This window comes from Typopeltis vanoorti, chromosome 19 (genome assembly GCF_054136105.1).
Source record: "Typopeltis vanoorti isolate ZY-2024b chromosome 19, IOZ_Tvanoo_1.0, whole genome shotgun sequence".
Lineage (NCBI taxonomy): Eukaryota > Metazoa > Arthropoda > Arachnida > Uropygi > Thelyphonidae > Typopeltis > Typopeltis vanoorti.
The window spans coordinates 87,785,635-87,809,672 of record NC_143567.1 but is presented as its reverse complement, the minus strand read 5'-3'; the positions used below and the strand labels follow the sequence as shown (position 1 = coordinate 87,809,672).

The window sequence follows — 24,038 nt, the reverse complement described above, 5'->3', positions numbered from 1 at the left end:
ATCCAGCCAGAGCGGAATTGCTAATATCATTTCGGAACTTCTTTACGGAAATGTTATGATAAAAGTGATCCATTTGGAACTGAACTGTGCAGACAGCTTCTCATACTGGAAACTTCTGCTAAGTCAGCGAGTTATTGTAATACATAATTTCGACACTTTTCTTTGTAGCCGTGAATATAGCTGAACTGAAAACTGGAACGGTTCGACAATTTTTTGTAAAAGTTTCAAATAGCAAATCCGAGTAAAATTTGTCCATTGATAAATGTACGAGGCGCATAATTTTTATTAGTTCTCTTCAACTGAAGGTAAGTTAGTAGGCCTAATACAGAGATGACTAGGCTTTTCCTCCTGGAAATAGGGAAATCAGTCCCATGAACACACATATATACAGACAGGAAATACTTATCGGACAAGAAAGATAATAAGAATCCATATTGTTTTATAATTATTCCTTAGTAAAGTAGCATTGCTATCCTAACAATCATTATATTGAGGAGGATGAGGTAATTAGTATTAATCATTAATATTACTACTACGACTACTATTACTAGTAATAATAATAATAATAATTTATTAAATAATAATAATAATAATAAATTGATTCTTTGATGTAAATATTTTTCACAATATAATAATAAAATATACAGGAATTCAGAGTAAAAATATTGGAAAACTTGAAAAAGAAATCATTCCTGAAGATTATTCAATCATGTTTCACTTATTTATTCCTGTTTCTGTTATTCCTCAACAACAGGAGTGCACATGCACTTATCTCCCGAATAACCTTGAAAGCAAGTAATTGCATTTAATAAGGGGAGGATTAGGCTAAGAATACTGATGAGTATATGCGTGGGTATATTTCTGGGTTTTGAGGAGGTGATCGGTGCAGCGTGTTAAAAAAATAAAAAAGTTAAAATATTCTCTTTTAAAATAATAAAATAGGAATGATGAATAAAGAGTCATAAAAAAATAAATCTATAAACCTTTTTGAAGCATGCTCATCTGTTATATTTAGATGAGCAACGGTCAGCCAACCATTGGCATCCTTCTGAAGGATGCCAATGGTTGGCTGACCATAGTTAGAAAACACAGTGCTAAAGGAAATTGGAATTAGGTTGAGTTGTTTTGAATTAAGGTCGAAGCAACTGGCCTTAAATCACTGTGTGTTTTCCTATTCGGTTCGCTTGTTTTTCGGGAAGGAAAAACCTTCCATCCTCGTATGGTGGAAGGTAGGCTGTCACTATGCTATATTCAGTACCGTTGATAGGGTGTAGCATAGAGGCAGCCTGCATCAATAAGGGCGCTTGTCAACCATATTGCGGTAGGCGCCGTCGCTACGGCGTAGCAATGCGGAAAGAGGTTCTTCCAAGATTAAACCGATTAAAAATTATTTGCGAGCAGCAATGACCCAGGAAAGATCGGTTGGTCTAGCAAACCATATCGATAGAGACGGACATTGCTTATAATTTAAATTTCAAGAGCTTATAAACAGTTTTATTGTGCGATATCCCCGTAGAGCAAACATTTAATTCATATTATTATGTAATCGATTAGGCTGCATTAATGTTTCTCTTGTAATAAAAACAAAATAGTAATTGGAGATTTTCTTATATTTTTCTCTTATAATCCATCAGGAGTGATATTTAATTGTTCGCATCAGGGCGCGATCTAATCTGGCGACGGACCTGGGCACCTCTCAGGAGTGCAAGTAATTGAGGAAGGGCCGTTGCTCTGCAACTCACCGTCTCCACCACTTCGTCCACCAACTACGCAGAATGCCACGTACTTATTTTTGTCTGGATGCGGGAGGAAAAACTCGAGTTTCCAGGAGGAAAAACTCTGCAGCCACGGTACGAGATGGACTAACTAACTCAGCTTTAGTTGAAAAAACTCATATGAAGTTATTCTATCACGACGAGAAGAGAATCGAACTCAGATTATTTCCTATCGAGAAGCGCAATTCCGCCACGTATATGTTACGTATATTCAAGAATGTGCATAATACCTAGAAGAGAGTCGTCCGTTTTTACTTATGCGAAGTTATATCGTAAAACCCGTTTACTCACTGATAATTTTCTTTATACTTCTGCCTGTTGGAGATTCAAAAATTAATACTGTTTGTTTTTAGAGAAATAAACTTCTAATAAAACATTCGAGATTCATTAGTGTGTTTGTTCTAGGAATTTGCTAATAGTTAGGGTTCTATGACAGCTAATTTAACTCATAATGGTGTTCTCGGACCTTCCTTCTCAGCAACAGCATCTGGGTGGAAATTCAGACATTCACACAATAAATGTTGTTTAAGTAGTACATGTAAATGAGGTAAAGAAAAGTGAAACGTTTATTGCTAATAAGTAAATAACACCTGTATAATGTCATGGTAGAAAAATCACGAGTTTGCTGATAAAAGATTTCAAAGACTATATTTTCCCCGCTTCTGAATAACGTCCATTAGGTGATAATATAGTGCAGTCAACAGTATCAAAATTTTCAGACAAAGCGGTTGTCTTTTTGTGAAACTCACTTAGATTTACTTCTCGATGTACTTTATTTGTTAAAATGCAAGCTCAAGCACCGTGAATTTTGGCAAAAGCGATTATTAAGTGCGAAGTACAAGCGTTCAGAAATGTATCGGTGGTAATTGGTGCAATTTTCCTACAAGTTGTGCCAATATTAATTAGTTTACTTATATTAAATTCAAACTTTTACAACAAAACTTTGTCATTCCATCAGCTGAATATTGGAATTGTTTTTACTCATTCCATGTTTTGAAATGTGTGCTTCTATCACTTTCAGTCAAGCGACTAATTATATATTATGTAAGACATTCGTTTTTCGCACTAGATTTACCTACCACCACTACCTCCCACGGTTCTCCCCATACAAACAATGTACTGTACTTACGATGAAAAGCCAAAAGGCTATTTTTTTATGGCGAGGTTGATATGTTAAGGGGATAAAAATCCCTTATTGTTTTTCAGCCAGTAAGCGAAACTAAGATCAAAAACTACGATCTGAACGTTTCATGCCGACGAACTGTCGGCGAATCCAAGCGTAAGTGACCACTTGGTAGTGCCACACCAAGGCAACTCGTTGCAAAGGTGGAGCAAGGTCCCTCACTATTCTTGATATTTTCTCATAATGTAAAAACTCACAGCTCCTAGGGGTTGTAGTACTGCTGTACATTATGAGGAGAGGTCACTCTGATATTCTAGGTCTAGCTACTCACTGATGAGACCTCAAAAAAGGTTGAAACCGGTCTGGGTAGTGACCTCACCTCATAATGTAAAGCAGTACTACAACTCCTAGGAGCTGTGTGTTTTTACATTATTAGAAAATATCAAGAATAGTGAGGGACCTTGCTCCACCTTTGCAACGAGTTGCCTTGGTGTGGCACTACCAAGTGGTCACTTACGCTTGGATTCGCCGACAGTTCGTCGGCATGAAACGTTCAGATCGTAGTTTTCGATCTTAGTTTCGCTTACTGGCTGAAAAACAATAAGGGATTTTTATCCCCTTAACAATGTACTGTACTTATTTCCGGTAACCGTAGTGTTCTTCTCTTTGCTTCTAAGTTCTTAGCGGTACACTCTGCTACGTAAACTGAACGAATGTATTCGAATCACTTATCTGTTCGCAGTTGTTGCTTTCTTAAAATTCAGGTACATTATTTTTTTTTCTTTCTTAATTCCTTATTAGGTTACTTTTAAGTCAAATTAATTCTTGTTCTTCTTCGCATCATGGATTTTGCACCAATTCGTCTTTTCCGGGCCCGCCCATTATATTCTTCATTTTTTTTTTCATTTATTTTATATCCGTGTAGTATTTTTGGCAGTCCACTATTGTCCATTCGATTTGTATGTTCTAATAATTTTTGTTTATATTTACTTACATGGATACTTACTTACATACATAATGGTTTTCATATTCTGAGACTGAAATTTTTCTTCATTTGTTTTATGGTTTCACTTGGTATAACCAGCTCTTTTCCTGAGGAGTTTCATTTGCGTTCTTTGAATCCGTTTTTTCATTCTTCTTTTATGTGGTCTATGTTTCACTTCAATACAATAAACGTAGCTTAGAGAGAACAGGATATAGTCTGATTCTGGTGTATTTTTATCTCAGGATGGCTTATAAAATATATTAATCAATATGCCGTTTACTTTTACGAAATATCTATATTTTTCTTCATTCGCCTCCCAGGTATCTGCAAGTACTCAATTGCCGTAATATTTTCTTACCTATCACTATTTTAGTTCTTATTATTGGGTTTTCGCCTTTACTTTAATATTCCCATATTATACTGCTCTGAAATTTCATTTAATGATCATACTGAAAACTCTGTAGATCTTCTGATGTAGCTAAATACGATTTGATTCTTTGAAGTCATTAGCGTCTATATTCGAGTAGCTCAGACGTGAATTTATTTTACGGGCAAAACTTTGTGTTGCTTACTTGGGAAAAGGATTAAAACCAAGTATAAAATTTCTTGTAACCTTTAACGTTTAATAAACCCATGATAAAAAAATTTCTACATCTTTCTCTGAATGGGGGCACAGCTGAGATTATGGCCCTCTCCGGTGGAGTGGGCCTGCTTAAACAGGGAAACTGAGTATAGCCAACGCTGAGTAGTTCTTGGTGACACGGTGAGCCGGTCATTGAGTGAAACAACGCTAAGGATCTCCTGAACAAATTCATGATGTCTTCTGAATATATAAACCAAAGATAAAATTTCTTTTTGTCTTTAAGGTATAATAAACCCATGGAAAAAAAAAAAACTTTCTATCTATATATATTAAAAAGAAGAGTTGATAGGATACATTCTTGTCATACTCCTCTTGATATGTCTTTTTATTCTGATATTTGTTCTAATTTGATTGCTATTCTATTTCCTGTGTATAGTTCCTGAATAAGCTGTGAGGGCTTTTTTAATCTTTTAGATTGGCAACATCTTAAACAGGTTTCTCTGTTAATTTTCTCAAAGGGTTTTTCATAATTAATGAAGGGCACGTCTGTGTTTCGTTTAGAAATTTTCTCATAGCTTTTCAATTAAAGTTTTTAGAGCGCAATTGAGTCTGTGCACGATCGGTCTTCCAGAATCCATTTTGTTATTCTGGTAGTTGGATCTCTACAATACTGGTTAACTTCACTTTTACTATTCCTGCATATAGCAGAATAATTCTACCGTAATTATAGCAGTCATCATTACTTCTCTTTTTTTAATAAATGGAATAACCAGTGTTTTTCTCTAAGAGTTGAAAGAGAAAGTTGAAAGAGCTTCAAGGTGCCTTGAAGTTGCAAACAAACTAAGGTACACATTGCATACAACGCATCACATTAAATGCACAGCATCTCATAATTTTTACAGAATATCTAATATATAAGAATTCGATACAGAATTTGCTGGGAATGATGAGCATCAAAATATCCTTGACAAATTACATCTACACAACGAAATATTAAAGAAAATCTGCATTTTTAATATTAATGAAGTTAACAACCTAATTTAATCTTCCTCGGCGTCCAGCATATAAAAATATACCTTTATAGCATACTTATCTTCTTAGATTGAAATAAAGATTGGATTAGCCTTGCTGGGTCAGCACCGTAACCTCAGGAAAGATTATCTACTATTTCAGATACAAAAGAGTATTGTGTAGTGCCATTTCACATTCCCAACATCAAGAATATTTCTGAGCTCAGAAATAAAAATCAAGAGATTCTTTAAAAAAGGGGATTAAGATTATTTCATGAATCAATAAATGACGCTCAAACATTGCTTACTTTTATGTAGATAAACACTAACAGAATTAATCAGTGGCGTCGAGTTCCCACTAAGGTTGGGTCGTGTGGCTTATGCAAACCGCGCTACAAAATTCCCGCCATTTTGACAGGATGATTGAATTTTTAACAATGTATCGATGTATGAAAGTTTTAAGAGTGCATAGCGCATCAGCCATGTTTATTGTAACAATAAACATGGCTAAGTAAAGGTATTCGCCCTAACATACGCTTTTAATTTTCAGTTGCAGCTGAAAATTGTGTAACAGCTGGTTATAATAATCATTGGATACAGAAAGTGCTCAATTTATGAAGGCAAACGTGTAACTTGATATCAGTTGGAACTTCAGATAATCCATGTCGTCCAGATACTTAAATGCTAATTTTAGATATAAAATTCTCCCGAAAATAGTTCCTACTAATATACCGAAAAAGTTTTAAAATCCGACCGCTCGACGCAGAAGCCGCATCCATCCGCTAAAATTTAGTACCCGCCATGGAAAAAAGAAACGGCAGAGATCCAGGTGCGAACGTGACATGTTAATATAATTTTAAATACGGAAAGCATACACAGAGGATTTACACTTCGTGATGAGATCAGATTATCATTGGCAAATTCCAGAGTGAGACAAAGAAAACTGGAATTTTTAATACGATTTTTAAATACAGCCATATAATATGCACAGAAATCGGGAAAATAATCACTTAGGGAAGTTATTATTTTTCCGGATTGAAAAATAAAAATTTCCGCCAAGAAAGGCTGAAAGAATTCGTTTCACTTATCTATACATAAGTTCCAATCTGCTGTTTTTTCTTAGGAATTGTGTTAGCGCATCATCATAAAATGAAGTTTTTTACTTCAGTGCCAACATTCAATGTGTTTTTCAACAGCGATTAAGCTTAGGCTGCGCAGCCTTTCCAGTGTTTGTGTTCCTCTAAAAAAAAATGGATGTATTCTCTTCATCAGTGGCGCACCCGGAGGGGTCCTTTCCCTAAAGAAAAAGGGAAAAAACACTAGAAAAATTTCCAAAAATCATTTACTAATTAAAATTCCTTTTTTTTTCAACTTTATGTTTAGTCGTGTCTTCTATTTCTATACTAATTATGAATTAGCATTCATTGCAGATGCTTAGTCATAGGTCGTATGCGATTCGTACTGTGTATTCTCAATCATCTACACAGCCCAACTCCCCCCCCCCCCAAGATTAAATCCTGAGTGTGCTACTGTGTGAATATATGTAAATGTGAAAAAAAAAAATTATGAGAATTTCTTTATTGTTTAACACAAAATATTAAGATTCAGATTTTTCCCAATACATTCACTTTTTTTTTTTAATGAAATATTTTGCAGTAAATACGTTTAAATCTTTTAAATCTTTGCATAGATGATCCCTGACAGATTTAGGAGTTGATGAGCTTTGTTACCCAGCGGCGTAATAACACTTCGGCATTGGGGAAGTTGCCAAGGGCGCCAGTGACCTGCTGTGTTACCAAGTGGTACATTGCAATTGTCTAACTATATATATTAGGAATAGTTTACGAATCTGTGTATAGAGATAAAAGTCTACTCCGTGTGTTCCACACACTCAGATAATCTAATAGCAACTACTGGAATGATTCATTCCGACTGAGTGCTAATCTAAGCTGTGCTGTGTAATGTTATTAATGGGTGGAGAGAATTGGGGTTGGGGGGTAGGGGTTAACAGTGTGCTAAGTTCAACTATGAAACGCAGTCGTTTTAATAAAGTATCATTGGTTTCAGAAGTAGTGATTACTGTGAATAACTTGCTTGTTTCTCATTATTAATGTAATGCATCCATCGGCATGCTTTTAAAACAGTTAATGCCATGAAGTTTTTAATATCCTAAAAATCAGCAATTTTTGAAGAGTTATTTTATTCATCTATTGCAACATACAGGGATTATAAAATTAAGATATTTCAGAAAGGAAGTGCATCAGTAGAATGTCATGATCATTGGAGCCTTTGAAAAATTTGTAGCTATGCGCCTTCTTTAAGTGTCCCATTCGTGTTAGTGGCACCCTTCTGACACCAGCCCAACCATTGCATTCCTACCTTTGCATAATGATATATCTCTTAGCCTTAATGGGAAAACGTTTCTGTTATAACAGTCAAAGTTTCTCATGGTAGTATGTGTGATATAACACAAGTTAACGAAATAATTTTGTTACGAAGGATGAACATTGATTTATTTGCTAAGCAACTTTCGTTTACAGTAGCTTGACTTTAGTTATTGTTGAATTAGAACTTTGTTTGAATTGCATTGCCTTTTAAAATTTGAAATGCATTTTTTTAAATTTTTTCTTTTCTTTTCTGAAACAGTACAACAATTATTATTTTATATTTTTTGAATGTGAGGGGATTTAGAATTTTCCATTTGATTGAAAGGATGTAAGTTATGTACAGTTTAAGAAAACGTCTTTCCATTAGAAGCAGACTTAATCTCCCCAACGGCCAGGATGTCTATAGACGTCCAGCTAAATCTGGATATGATTCAGCCCACCTGTTGAAAGAACAGTGATAAACAGTGCAATTTGACTCATGTCCACTAGAAGGTGTGATAAACCCTCACGCTGAAGAGAACAGTTAATTGGATTATCTCGCATTCATTGCTACCTCTCGGTTGCCTATAACAAGAAACTCACTTTCTTGTTCTATGCTGGGTAACTTGATCTTAGTTATATTGGATAGACTAAAAATATCGAAATTATTTATATTTTTGTTTTCTCTTTTTATTACAATACAATTTTAATGTCTGGACAAAATAAAGATCCTTGCATAATTTCTTCACTTAAATATTGCCTTACCTTGGAGAACCAATTTCATTAAAAATTTTTTTTGCGCTAATTTTTTTCTAAGGGGTGCTTAAGGGTCAAAGCTGTATAACTGAGAGGAGACCTCCACATAGCCTTTAAAGGAATGCGGAGAACCGACCAGGGCTTCTGACCTAATGTCCAATCCTCACCTTCTCGTGGTGCACCCTGTTGGGTATCTACTTGGATACTGAACGAACGAGGATGGGCTGGCAATTTAGGATTTAGCCGACCAAATTGTATTCTTATTGGTTAAACCAAAATAAAAAACGATGGTACAACATGACAGAATTTCATGACGGCTAGGGCGTCGCCCAGTTAAACAAGGCCACCGTTGTTTTCGCCAGGGAACCAGGGCGAACAGCGAAAAGTCAGCTACTGGAACAAATCTGAAAACAAACCCCAACTCAACATCACCAGAGTTAAAGATCGGTACTATCAACGTAAGAAGCCTGAATGGCAAAGAAATGGAGCTAGCTGAGGAATTAGATAAGTACCAGATCGACATAATAGGGGTGACTGAAACAAAAAAGACCAAAACTGGTGAGATCTTTCTGAGCAATAAATACAAAATGTTATATTCAGGCAATGACAATCAAGGAAAAGAAGGAGTAGCCATAGTATTCAACACAAAATACGAGGCTAATCTTCTTGAATGGCAGTCAGTCTCAAGTAGAGTAATGTGGGCAAATATGAGAATGGGGAACTGGACAATGAGACTTATTTGTGCCTATGGTCCCACAGAAGGTTCTACTAAGGTAGAAGTGGAGGAATTTTTTGAGGCTTTAGAAAAAGCAACTGACACAATGAAAAAGGAAAAGTTGGTCCTTGTTGGGGATCTAAATAGCAGAGTAGGAAATGATTGTAAGACATACAAAAATATTTTGGGAAAATTTGGAGAAAAGAGCAAAGCTAATAATAAAGACAAATATCTGTTGGATTTCTGCTCAGGACATGGACTAGTTATTACTAACACCATGTTCCAACATAAAAATGTGCACAAATTCACATGGAGAGAAGAGGCTAGGAATAAGAAAAGTCTCATTGACTATGTTATTGTCGATAGTGATATTTTCTCCCTAGTGCAGGACACCAGAGTCTACAGAGGATTTGAAATTGGAAGTGATCACTATTTAGTCTTGAGCAGGATAAAATTGAATTTCATATTGAAAAGAATAACATGCAAGAAAGTTTTAAAGCGAATAAAAGTTGAGCAGCTCTCAGATGTGAACTGTAGACTAAAATACAGAAATATTATTGAAAAGAAAATGAAAGAGTTTGAGAACAGGAATCAAACCTTGGAGATTCAGTGGCAAACTCTGAAGGAAACATTGATTGATTCTGCCAGAGAGGCATGTGGTGAGGTTGTGTGCAAGGATAAAAAAATCAGAACTCCCTGGTGGACACAGGAAGTTAAAGAGGCAGTGAAGGAAAAGAAGAAAGCATATCAAAAGTTCCTGGCAAATAAGTCAGCTTTTACTCTTACAGAATACAGAGACAAATGTAAGAAAGCTAAACAGTGTGTAAAACTAGCTAAACAAAAGTCATGGGAGGACTTTGGCAAGAATATAGAAAATAAATATCAAGAAGGTGGCAAAATATTCTGGAGGTTGTTGAAGAAGCTTAGGAATGGAGGAAAGAGTGCTGTAAAAGGAATTAGAGATGATAAAGGTGAAATGAAAACAGGAGAAAAAGATATCCTTGAAGTATGGAGTAATTACTTTGAAAAACTGCTAAATGAAACAAGCAGTGATGACAGCACAGTGATAAAAAACACTGACCAGGCTTGCAGTCAGGAATACATATCCATACTTGAAGTAGAAAAAGCCATCAAAGGCTTGAAATGTGGAAAGGCAGCAGGAGTAGATGACATTCGACCAGAAATGCTGAAGTATGGTGGTATAAGAGTCTTAGAGTGGCTGCACTGCATAGTTCAGAAAGCCTGGACAGAGGGACGAATTTCTGATGATTGGAGTAGAACTCTCATAGTACCCATATATAAAAAGGGAAATAAAACTGAATGTGAGAATTACAGAGGTATTTCCCTACTGAGTGTTCCTGGCAAGATCTATGCAAGTATACTTGAGAAACGGTTGAGAAGAATTGTGGAAGAAAAGCTTGGTGAAGAACAAGCTGGATTCAGGCCAAATAGAGGCTGTCAGTATCAGATCTTCACTTTACGACAAATAGTTGAGAAAGCATGGGAATATAACAAAGATCTGTATTTAAGTTTTGTCGATTTGGAAAAGGCATATGACAAGGTGCCAAGAGAGAAGCTATTCAATACGCTGCAGTTATATGGTGTCAATGGGGCATTATATCAAGCAATACTTAGTCTTTATTTGAGTTGTGAGTCAGCAGTTAGAATTGAAGGAAGTACAGGAAGATGGTTTAATGTTAAATCTGGTGTGAGACAAGGATGTACATTATCCCCTCTGTTATGCATTATCTATATGGATCACATTATGAAGGAATGTGGTATTAAACCTGATATCAAAATTGGAGATGTTAATGTCAGCTCTTTGCTTTATGCGGATGATGTTATACTTCTAAATAAATCCGCTACAAGTCTGCAAGATTCTCTGACTAAATTGAATAGCTGTTGTAATAGATATGGTCAGCAATAAAAAGACAAAGACAATGAAAATAGGCAGAATCATTGAAAATGTCAACTGTATTGTGAATGGAGAACCTGTGGAACAAGTAAAACATTTCAGCAACTTAGGCACGATTTTTAGTAATGATGGTAAATTAAATATGGAAATAGACAACAGAATCAATAAAGCTGGTATGGTAGGAAGTCAATTGAATAAATTCATATGGAATAAGAGAGAAATTAGTCGGAACACTAAATTAGCTGTATACAAGACTGTGTTCAAACCAATTTTAACTTATGGATCTGAGAGCTGGGTCAGAAGTAAAACACTTGACCAAAGACTAGAGACTGCAGATATGAGAGTCCTGAGAAAGATTATAGGCGTGAACAGATGGCATCAGTGGCAATATCATATTAAAAATGAGGATATTAGGAAAGAACTTGACATTGTCAGCATCCAGGAATGCGTTAGCAGAGCTAATCTCAGATGGTATGGTCACTTAAATAGAATGGGAGAGGAAAGATTAGCAAAACAAGTGTTCTCTGCCAGGTTGGCAGGAAAACGACCCAGAGGAAGACCAAGATATAGGTGGATTGATACGGTACAAAGTGCCTTAGACGATAGAAATATAAGATCTAATAATGTTGGAGTCTTGACAAGTAACAGACTGATTTGGAGGAAAATTGTAGATAGGAAGTTAGTAATGATGTAATTTTTTCATGTAGTACTGTCATATCCTTTACACCCCTTGAGGGTACATGGCAGGAATTTGATGATGATGATGATGATGATTTTTTTCTAATCGCTTACTCGACAAAATATTTTCTTTGTAAATTAATTCACAATAATTATTTGAAATATGATTTTAAAAAAAGAAAAGAAAACCGGCTGCTGACGTTCCAGATTATATTATTTTTGTTCAAAATCATCGAAATGGAATAACACTTCACAGATTTCCTTGGACATGCTTGATCGACTTTGCTTTATAGAGAATAACATGAAATTCTTTAATATCACTAAATTTTTTCTTTATGTAGTGATCTACTGTTCTTATACTTGCGCTTTCTTGGTTTCATTGTATAATTGGTCGTTACAAAATGAAATTAACAGTTGTGATTTAAATTTATGTGTATATATTTTCTGCATAATTCAGATGTTATACTCCAATTTTTAAAGTAAGCGATACATTTGCTTATATTTTATCATTCAAAATATGTATATCAAATGTGAAATTTCATTTCCATATTTTTATAATAGAATTGAACTTTATTTCACCTTTGATAGTTTAACCCGCTCTGTTGCATCACATGAAGTAATTGATTTTGAATGCTGTCTAGAAAAGCTTTCAAACTTGTAGAAATTTAGAGTAGTTATACAAATGAGTTCCAGGAGAGGATGGGGGGTGGGGGGAAGCATTAGAAAATCTTTAAAATGAGCAAAAATTTTGAATCATTCCATATATGATATTTTTCATATTATATTTTAAACATATCTACAAGGATATGCACCGGATATTATCGTAACGTGCATGCACAATACAAATAAATAAATAAAAGACGAAGAATCACTACTAAAATATCATTGGATATAAATTTTTGATACCAAAAAGACTCACAATGGAAACAGAGTAATGCAATTTAACATTTTAACATTTGTTGTTCATAAAGACAAAATTTAAAAAAAAAAAAAAATATCGTTTCTAAAACTGAAATGTGATGATCCATATAATGGTATTTGGCTAAGAACGAAAGCAAAAGGACATATTTATTTCAATAAATATAATTTAAAAATATAAATATTTGACATAATATTTTCAAAGCAAACATTTGAAAATTCTGAAATTCGAAAAAAATTGTTTCTATATTATAAGTAAAGTGAAAGAACAATCTGTGCAACTCTTCTGGTGCACTGATTTGTAGAATAAAATACACCAAATTTCTATTACTAAATAGATTCATTGCAAAGGCTGATCGGCGGTCATTTCAGGGTTGATTATTTTTGCACATGTGAAATTCGTTTCAATTTTTGAGAAGAGACACAAAAAATCATTTTAGAGGCAAAAAGGTCAAATATCTTAGGACAGTAAATGAAATTCTAAGCAACACAATAGACGTAAAGACAGGGGGACACAAAGGTCACTCAGCAATAGTTAATCCACTAATGGCCCTAGAACAGCTTAACGAGGTCATTGGGGGAGGAAGGTAATGGCATGATATTTTCATAGCAAACATTTGAAAATTCTGAAATTCGAAAAAAATTGTTTCTATATTATAAGTAAAGTGAAAGAACAATCAGTGCAACTCTTCCGGTGCACTGATTTGTAGAATAAAATACATCAAATTTCTGTTACTAAATAGATTCATTGCAAAGGCTGATCGGCAGTAAAATGAAAAAAGCTAGGGAGAGCTGACTTTCATCCACCTCAGCCAGTAATGCAGCAAGTCCAACTACCATTTTTGTTTATAGTTTGTTCTGATAAATATTTCTCCCTGCTTTGGATATCTTCTAACAGCTAACTTCTTTTGTTTGTTTGTAAGAAAGACATTATGGCGATAATATTATTTACTACCTTTTATTTATTATTTATATGTTTTTTAAAATGATGTAACCAAAAAGCTTTAGTGATTATGTTTTAATTTAACAATAATGTGAGAAGCATTTATAAGCCCCCAAGATTAGTGACATGGGGCCAATAATCCTTCAAATTATTATTATCATTACAGTAATACCAGTCTTATGGCGTTTCGCTTTATGAAGATCCACTTAAACGATGCTTTTCAATTATAACCAGCACCCATTTATACGATGGGGGGGGGGTTCTGATGAACATCCACAAGAAAAATCATTTAATTTTATGTTTTCTTAGATTAAAAGAAAAAGAACAAATTATTACAATTTGAAACATGCGGTTAAAGGATTTTAACATGTTCTTTCTTGTGGTCATAAATTTCTTTAATATAATATCATTTTTGTTCTAGGTGATTATCAAAACATTTCAGCCTCCCCACCATATAATACAGCAGTAGCTCATACGATGGTTTTTTTAACAGGAGCAGCTCCTGTGAAACAATCGCTGCACTCTTCCGTGGCTGTTAATTTACAACATTCATTGCTTGTTACCAGTAGCGCACTCAGGATTTAATCTTGGGGGTGCGGGACGAGTTGCGTAGGCGATTTGAGAATACACATCGGTTGTATGCAATACATTAGTGTATTGCATACGACCGATGACTGAGCATCTTTCCTTTTTCTTTGGGGGCAGGCCCCTTGACCCCCCCCTCCCTGGGTGCACCACTGCCTGTTACATCTCTTTAGCTTTGGGTGTTTCGTTGGCTGTGAATTGTAAACTGTTTATACTAATTATTTTATTGTCACAGCTTTGAAAAAATTCCAAGTATGGTTGCTATTGCTTCCAGTGAAAAGAAGTCTCATTACATTACCTACTAAGAATAAAATAATTAAATTTACTGAGAATGGTGTATCATAGAGAGGCCGTAGGCTAAACTTACTTGACACTACTGTTGTTAGATTTGTTAAAAACAAATATGAAGTTCTTAGTCAAGTGGGGAAAAAAAGGCCACTAGTTAATATTACAGTTATCCGTAAACATGACAATCTTTTTGACGAAATGAGAAAACTTTTAATGATGCAGATTGGTATGTAAACAGGTTGGCGTGTTCCTTTTAGCCATCTAATTCAGAATAAGATTTACGTTTTCGAAAATTATTTTAATTATTTCTTTTGGGTAACTGATGTACACAAATGCTTTATTCATGTCATTTACACACACGACTACCTAAAACGTTATTTAGCCATTACATGTATTCTGAAAATGTTATTTCGCCATTACATGCATTTTATGCATTCTGATAAAAGAGGCAGTGGTTCACTATACGGAGGTGGTCTGAAACCTAACGTGTTGTACGACCGGGTATATGTGTATTATTATTATTAGACCTCTCGGGAGTCAACAACTCATACCGGGAGACCCTCCATTACACACACAGCTCATCATATTGTGGCTTGAATGCATTCATGTCTTCACACCCACTACACTTAATTTAATTATTTTAGCATTCCAACCACCCTCAAACTCACCATCATTTACGATCTCCTTATACAACATCCAGGGATAGCCTCTTGTTCTCCCCTGACTCCACCCATTCTATGAAAAATCTGATACTCATTATTCCGATAATTATCTCTTAATAACTTCGATATCTCGATGACATCTTCCACTTGTCCTTTATCCACTAGACTCTACTATGGCATTCCCTCAATCTGTCTTCATGCTCAACATTCCAGAGACTGGAAACCACCATTAGTCAATTGTATTTGACTCTTTTACTACATAGCTTGATCCATTTGAAAATCAAGTAACAAAATCTTGGCACAGTAATCCATACGTGATCTGAATCAAACTTTATAGAATGGAGTCATTACATCTTTACCCCTATACATCAGTGTTCTTGGCATCAGTGCCTGAATGTGCTGTGCATTCCTCACAATTTTAGCAAAATATCTTCAACATTTCAAATCTTTATCCACTAACATCACCAATGTTGGTGGATAAGGATCTGAAATATTGCATTTCCTCTACGTCCTCTAAGATATCTCCTTACCATTCTATATTCTGCTTCCCATCTGTGCCTCCCATGCCATTAAATCTTGCGAGGATGTGCGGAATATTTCTGATAACCACCGTGAAGGAATTGAGGTAGAACCTCGTAACTTACACATTATTCTGCATATTCCTCACAAACTGTTATACATTTGTTACAACGATGCTGCCATTTTGAATCCTCTGTTAAAAAAAAGTCCCTTTTCGCACAAACGGTTCCTCAGCTGCAGATATGAATTGATATTTGTAAATTTTGTTCCTCTGAATTTTTTTTTTTTTTTTTTTTTTAATTTGGGAATAGGAAATAGTCAGATGGGGCCAGGCAGGGCTGGCTCTACCAATGGTGAAAAACTTGCATTTGCACGGGGGATCAAATTTGGGGTTGGGGGCGGCAAAATTGCCCTAAAGTATACGAAAAATAAATCATAAAGTCATTTATTCCTTCTCTGTTAAAACCAAACTTCAGGCTGTCGTTAGTTAAATTTTTACATAATAACACTTCATTGTACTGTATATATTTTTAAAAATCATAATAATTAAAAGAATGTAGTGTTAAAGTGGAATAGAGAAGACTGGAAGATCCTGCTCAACCCATCTTAGACGGAAGAGAAGAAGAAGTGTTAAAGGCTTAATTCTCTCTCTCTCTTTCTTTAAAAAATATAGTTTACGATCATTTTTCATTAACTTATGAATTTTTATTAGCTAATGCTGCTATTTAGAATTTATGATCAGAGATGTTGAAGCCTAGCTTAACAGCATGGCTTTTAAGACGTCATTAAAAGAGATTTTTTTTTTTTAATGGGAAGTGGCAGCAAAATATGTTACTGCACTGGGTGACAAAATTCCTAGGGCTGGTCCTGGGACCAGGTCTAATGAATATGGTGTTTGAGGTGGACATTGAAATCCCAAGTTGCATATTGTCTGTTGGATTTCATAAGCAGGTGCATTGTCCTGCAAAAGCAACACAGCTCTGCTTAGTTTCTCGCAACGTTTTTCCTTCAGTACCCCCTTCAATTCCTTCAGAGCTGCTGTAACAGTTTCACCTTTTTTGAAGTACTTGGTAAGGATCACGCCATCTGTAACCTAAAAGACAATGGCACAAAACTTCCCTGGTGATTTTTTAGTTCAAAACTTCTTTGGCCATGGAGAACCTTTGTGTCTCCACTCCATTAACTGTTGTATGTTCTCTGGGTCAAAGTGAAGAAACCATGTTTCATCAACGGTCAGAATATGAGCTAAAAAATTTGCACCTGATTTCTCAAAATGATCAAAAATCCCTTGAGATGACAGCACATGTTTTCTCTTTTGGTCGGCATTCAACCCTTTGGGGACACTTTGCTGAGAGTATCTGCATTTCCAGATTTTGGTAGATAATGACACTAACTCGTTCCCTGGATGTCTCCAGAGTCTTTGTGATGTTTTTGGCTGGCATTTGTTCATCAAGGATCATGGCATGCACTGCATCGAAGTTTTCAGGTGTGATCGCTGTGGAAGGGTTCCCTGACCTGGGAGCATCTGTGTCTCAGGATGCCCAGCTTTCAATTGTTGGTTATATTGGAAGGCACAGTCCCCTAAATTCTCATGCAATGTTTAAGGAATCTCAGTTTTCTTGCAGCACAAAAAACCTGACGGCCCGCACCTCTGTGTCTTCGAATTTCTTCAAAACCACTAACATGTTTTCTTACATATCCTAAATGAAAAACAATAATTATTGCGATTTTGGGAAACATAAGTGTTAGAGGGTTTTAAGATATGGTCTTCCTTGTGGTTTATATCAGAATGCTTTAACATCATTTTTGTTCTAGATGTTTATCAGAACTTTTCAGTCCCCCCCTCCTCCCCTTGTACAGCTTGTCATTTTCAACTGGTCCTTTCACCACATCACTAGTGACTTCCTCTTCTGAGATATCGCAAAGACACATGTTGATATATCAACAAGTCCTATATGTTGATTGATATCGAGTTTACTAAATTCCTCATGTATACTTCCAACTCCCTTACCATCAGTGTTCCTCCTCCCTCCCCACTGACCTGAAGTTCTGTAGGATGTTATTTTTATGAGGATGAAATACCTTTATGAAATGTTCATTTAACATCTCAACTATATCCGCCTCAGTGGATATCATTCACTGCAACCAGTATGTCCCACAAAAAAATCGCTTTCCGAACGAAGTCGGATAAATAGTAGTTTACCGTATATAAGTGACCTGAAAGATATATCCATCACAAAACATTTAAAAAAAAAAAAATTGCACACACATCTTCACCCCACATGCCTTATAATTCATTTTTCGATGAATTGTTGTTTTTCGATGAATTGTTGTTTTTCGATGAATTGTGTTTTCGATTAACTGCTGATCGGGGAATTGCCTTTCGAGGAATTGCTTTTTCGATTAATTGTTGTTCGATGAAATGATTTTCGATGAATTGTCTTTCCGTTAACTGTTTTTCGGTGAACTCTCTGGATACCTTCTGAGACATTAACTGACTTGTGCATGTTCACACTCATTTAACTGGGGGTATACTTTGTGCTGCATTTAAATATGTTTTTATTTAATGGTAATACTTATATGTAATATTTAATATATATATATATATATATATTTTTTTTTAAAAAAAAAGAATTGAATGACTAAAACCGAGATTTAAGTAAAAAGGTGTTGATATTAAAACACGACTAGTTTCGGCTTGTAACAGCCTTCACCAGGTGACATTATAAAAGAAAGAAAAAATAAAAAACACTAAAACACTGAAGCTTAAATAAACTATGAACAGCATAGTCTATACATAATTGACATTAAAACGTTGTGGTTGTATTTAAAGCTGTTCTTTCATTTGTTGTATTGTTGGGAAAGTGCATGCTAGTAGCATCTCGTGAATGGCAGTACATGATTACAGCTGAACGATTATCTGGGAGGTTGTAGCTCAAGTTATTATTTAGATGAACAGGATTGAAGATGATTTCCCTAGATTCCACGATTTTTCTCTCTAGTTCATCATTGGAACAGAAGATGTTATTAGATTTTTCCCAGCAGACTGTGACTTTGGCTTTCATCATTAGGATTAGCCGAGAAAAGGATATGACTTGATAATGCACTGGCTCGCTGTACACAGTTCATAAGCTTGGAATAATTTCCATCTTGGGACATAGAATCCGTTCTCTTCTGGATGATCCAAATGAACTTACAGGAATAAACCATCTCAAAACTTCTTTCAAAGTTAATGGATATTCCAAGAGAATCATTGAAAGATTCCTTCTTAATCCTCCTAGACATCGTTCAGAAGAAACAAATAGATTCAAAGGCAATATTCCTTACATAAGTACAGTTTCAAATAAATTAGCAAAAGTTCTAAGAAAATACAATATCAGAACTTTGTTCACTCGACTTCCAAAAATCCGTTTCTTAATAAGCCACCCAAAACCTTGTCGTCATCATCATCTTAAATACCCTGGTGTATATAAAATATTGTGATTGTGATATTCCTTATTTTGGTCAGACAGACAAATCTGTCGAATTGCATATGGAAGAGCACATGAGGGACATTACTTGCAAGAGACAGCGAGCCAGTGCATTATCAAGTCATATCCTTTTCTCGGCTAATCCTAATAATGAAAGCTGAAGTCGCACAGTCTGCTGGGAAAAGTCTACTAACATCTTCCGTTGCAATGATGAACTAGAGAGAAAAATCGTTTAATCTAGGGAAATCAACTTCAATCCCGTTCATCTAAATAATAACTTGAGCTACAACCTCCCAGATAATCGTTCAGCTGTAATCATGTACTGCCATTCATACTGCCATTCATAAGATGCTACTAGCACACGCTTTCCCAACAATACAACAAACGAAAGAACAGCTTTAAATACAACCACAACGTTTTAATGTCAATTATGTATAGAGACTTTCTATGTTGTTCATAGTTTATATACGCTTCAGTGTTTTAGTGTTTTTTCTTTCTTTTATAATGTCACCTGATGAAGGCTGTTACAAGCCGAAACTAGTTGTGTTTTAATATTGAAACCTTTTTACTTAAATCTCAGTTTTAGTCATTCAATTCTTTTTAAAAAAATATGTACGTTAACCGAGTCAATGATCATTCTTTCTCACACACACACACACACACACACACACACACACACACACACACACACACATATATATATATATATATATATATATATATATATATATATTTATTTATAAATTCACATCTGATTATTATTTATTTATTTTTCATTTAAGGAGTTCGAGAGAGACACCACCTGCCAGGTTCAACAAATGTTGAACAGTTTGGATGAAATGCTGTATGAAGATGTAATGCCATCTGGAATTAGTTTAGAATTATGTCAGGATGGAAATGAATGGTGTAAAAGATATCCATATTTGCGGTTAGTTAAGTGTTTTCAAATCCTTTCCAGGACTCATTTTAGTTTGCTACATTGTCATAACTTTTAAAAAGCCCAGAGAAATGATGCAAGTTTGAAGCTGATTGTAATTAATATTGTTTAATGTTATTGTTGAATAAAATATACTCACTGAAACTTTCACTTAATTTCTTTTACTGTAATGCATGTGATATTTAAGTATTCATCCAGTTAGTCCCATAGGGGGGAGTAGATATGCAGACTTTACGGAGGCAGTTGAGTGTATGAATGAGTATATTATGCCCGAGCGAGTACGAAGGACAGCAAATCAGAATGGGATAGTTAGTATAAGGTATCAAAGTAGGGATGGGACAAATGGGATTCTGCAATTCATGTACACTAATGCCAGGAGTATTAGGAACAAGAAGGAAGAGTTTTTGGCCTTGGTTGGCACTTCCAGGCCACAAGTTGTTGGTATTAGTGAAACATGGCTGACAGAAGATGATAAAGCTAGTGGGATTGAACGATGGGTATAGCGTGTTCAGGAGTGACAGGGTGAATAAAAAGGGGGAAGGAGTGTTATTGATGATAGCTGATGAGTTGCAGCCAAGGAGTATAGAAGTTGAACTGCAGGATAGAGAAAAGAGCACATTTGAGGGCTGTTTGGTGTGAGGTAGAATCTAGCAGAACAAAATATACGTTTGGGTGCTGCTATAGACCAGGTGATGGAATAGATGGTGGGAATAGTATGCATAGGCAAATAGAAGAAATGAGTGGAAGGAGGGTAATTATTATGAGTGATTTCAATTATGGTAACATTGACTGGAAAGCGGAGAGGGCACATGGGAGGAAGGGATTGGATTTTATGTGGTTATTAAGGGACAACTATCTGCTGCAGCATGTAGTGGAAAATACCAGGGGGCAGAGAGTGCTTGACCTAGTAATTGCAACTGAGAATGAGGCTGTAACGAACATCACCATGTTGCCACTAATTGGTGAGAGTGACCATAAGGTCATGACTTGGGAGGTGGCCAAAGGAGTGGAATTTACAATTAAGACAGGGTACATGTGGAATTACTGGGCTGGTAAGTATGACAAGTTTAGGTGTGTGCTTGGCTCAGTGCCATGGCATGTAAAACTGCAAGGGCTGGATGTTGATAGTGCATGGGAGGTGGTTAAGAAGTGTTTGTAGGAGGCAATGGTTGACTGTATACCAAGAGTCTGAATAATAAATCAAGTAGGGGTTAAATGGATGAATAACACTATTAAGCTTGAGCTGCAAAAAAAAGAAACAATTGTGGAGGGAATTTAAGGAGAAAGGTGACCAGCAGGTGCAGGAACAGTATAAAGCTCAGGCCAGGATGGTAACAAGGGTGGTAAGAAAAGCAAAACCAGATTACGAAAGAAAATTGGCCATGCAGGCTAAAGAGAATCCCAAACAGTTTTTTCAATATGTTGCAAGTAAAAGGAAAAATGTTCATGGTAGAATGATCTTAAAAAATTCTGAGGGTAGAGAGGTAACCGAATCAGTCGATATAGTGGAATTACTGAGCGAGCACTTTGCAAGAGTATATCATTCAGGTGGTGACATTGCAGGAATGGAAGAACCAACAGCTTATACTGGAATTGTGATGAATGAAGTAGAGGTAACTTGTCTATTACAGAACCTCAATGTCAATACATCTGTGGGATTGGATGGTATACCAGCTCGTGTCGTACGTGAAGCAGCTAAAGAATTGTCAGTGCCCTTGACCATTTTGTTTAATTTGAGCCTCGGGTCTGGGTCAGTCCCAAGGGGGTGGAAAGAGGGGAAAATAGTTCCGCTGCATAAAGGTGGTTCCAAGGCTGCTATTGAAAATTACCGGCCAATCAGCATAACAGGAATCATTATCAAGGTCTTGGAGAAAATAGTCAAGAGGAAAATACAAGATTGGATAGAAGAAAATGGGATACTGTATCGGGGACAGCATGGTTTTGTGAAGGGTAGGTCATGCCTCAGTAACTTGCTCACGTATTATAACACAGTGACGGCTGAACTGGATAAGGGTAATGGGTTTACAGTGATTCTACTAGACCTTGCTAAGGCCTTTGACAGGATACCACATGGAATTCTAATCAGTAAATTGCAGCATATGAGGATGGATATAAGGTTAGTGAGATGGATAGGAGAGTGGTTGACGGAGAGATATCAGAGAGTGGTTTATTCAGGAGTAGAGTCCACAAGACGGCCTGTGACTAGTGGTGTGCCACAAGGATCTGTTCTTGGACCACTGCTGTTTAATTTGTTCATTACTGATGTAGGAAAGGATCTGAGAGGAACAGTTCATTTGTTTGCGGATGATGCAAAGTTGGGTAGGGGAACAGTGAATGCAGATGACGTCAAAATTTTGCAAGATGATTTAGATAGATGGAGGTCTGGGCTAAGGTGAATGGATGTCAATTTAATGTGGCAAAATGTAAGGTTATACATTTTGGGGTGAAAAGATTAGCAGCAGATTACTACATTGGTGAAACTGTACTCCAGGAAATTGATGAGGCATGAGATTTAGGAGTGTTGGTGGATAAGGAGTTGAAGTTTAGGGGGCACATTGCAAAATTGGCTAAATCAGCTCATCAAATCACTTGGTTGCTGAAGAATACGTTGACAAGCAGGTTATTGTTCCTCTGTATCGAGCCTTAATAAGACCCCATCTCGACTACTGTGTCCAGATTTGGTCACCTAGGTTTCTTCTTGATGGGGAGGAGGTGGAGAGGATTCAGAGGCGAGTGACCAAGATGATAGCAGGTCTGTGGAATGAACCTTATGAGAACAGGTTGAGGATTTGTGGGTTGCAAAAATTGGTTGATAGGCAGAGGGGAGATATGATTGAGACATTCAAATTACTGAAGGGTTTCTATAAAATTAATTCAGAAGATATTTTTGAGAACAGGGCTGGTTGTGGGAGGACTAGGGGACATCCATGGAAACTGGGCAAAAGTGTGGTTAGTGAAGGTGTTAGAGCTGGGTTCTTTACTTTTAGAGTGGTGAATGAGTGGAATGCGCTTCCAGAGTCTGTGGTGGATGCTGTGACAGTGAATGAGTTTAAGGCGAGGTATGATAGATACTGTATGAATGTCGAATAGTTGTGATGAATATGATTTGGGTCCTCCCTCGATGAGTCTAATGACTCCCTGGTGTTGCCCGTAATAATAAGTAGGCTATTCTAATTGACAAAACCATAGTTTTCCAATTGGTCATCAGAGCATTACATGATAATCTTGTTTTCAAAATATCATAATTGCTACCTACCCATTCTCTTTATGCTTTCATGGCACATGAGGACAAGATCCATCTTCTCCAGATTTCTTTATTTTCTGTCCTTCTTTGCTAAATTAGTTTACCCCTTTGCCTTATTCTTTTTCTTTTCAGAATCCTTGTGATTGCTATCCATGGAATTTTTCCTCTGTTCAGTCTCAATATATGGCAAATTCATTTCCATTTGCATCTTTTTGTTTCAGTGGTGATGCTTTTGATCTGTATATTTATGTAATTTGTCATTTCTTATGGGTTATGGCCAAAATGTTTTTAATATTTTACTCAAACAGCATTTTCTTGCAAACCGTTTACTTTGACTTCCTGTTTCTTTGTTAGTTTCCCCATCTTTGATCCATATAATAATACAACCTTGACTATGAAGATTCTTATTTTTTCAGTTTTATTATGTAATGAAATCATCCAGATAGTTGTCATTTCCACTTGCAATATGACCAACTCCATCCATTCAGCTATTCATTGGACATCATCAGATGCTGAATGATCACTCCATTCCTTGGTGATGTGCCACTGCAGTCCTCACCAGGTGG

General features: G+C 36.0%; 1 protein-coding gene across 7 annotated transcripts in view; it reads left to right on the top strand.

Annotated features, from left to right (window-relative positions):
- Positions 1-24,038, top strand: part of LOC150096318 (protein FAM149A-like) — a 257,920-nt gene that overhangs the window by 61,331 nt on the left and 172,551 nt on the right. For all 7 annotated transcript variants that reach the window (XM_090409191.1, XM_090409193.1, XM_090409188.1 and 4 more), the window contains one exon: positions 20,074-20,219. In XM_090409191.1, the coding sequence (XP_090265317.1) occupies positions 20,074-20,219 (146 nt within the window). The remainder of the gene's footprint in view (positions 1-20,073; positions 20,220-24,038) is intronic.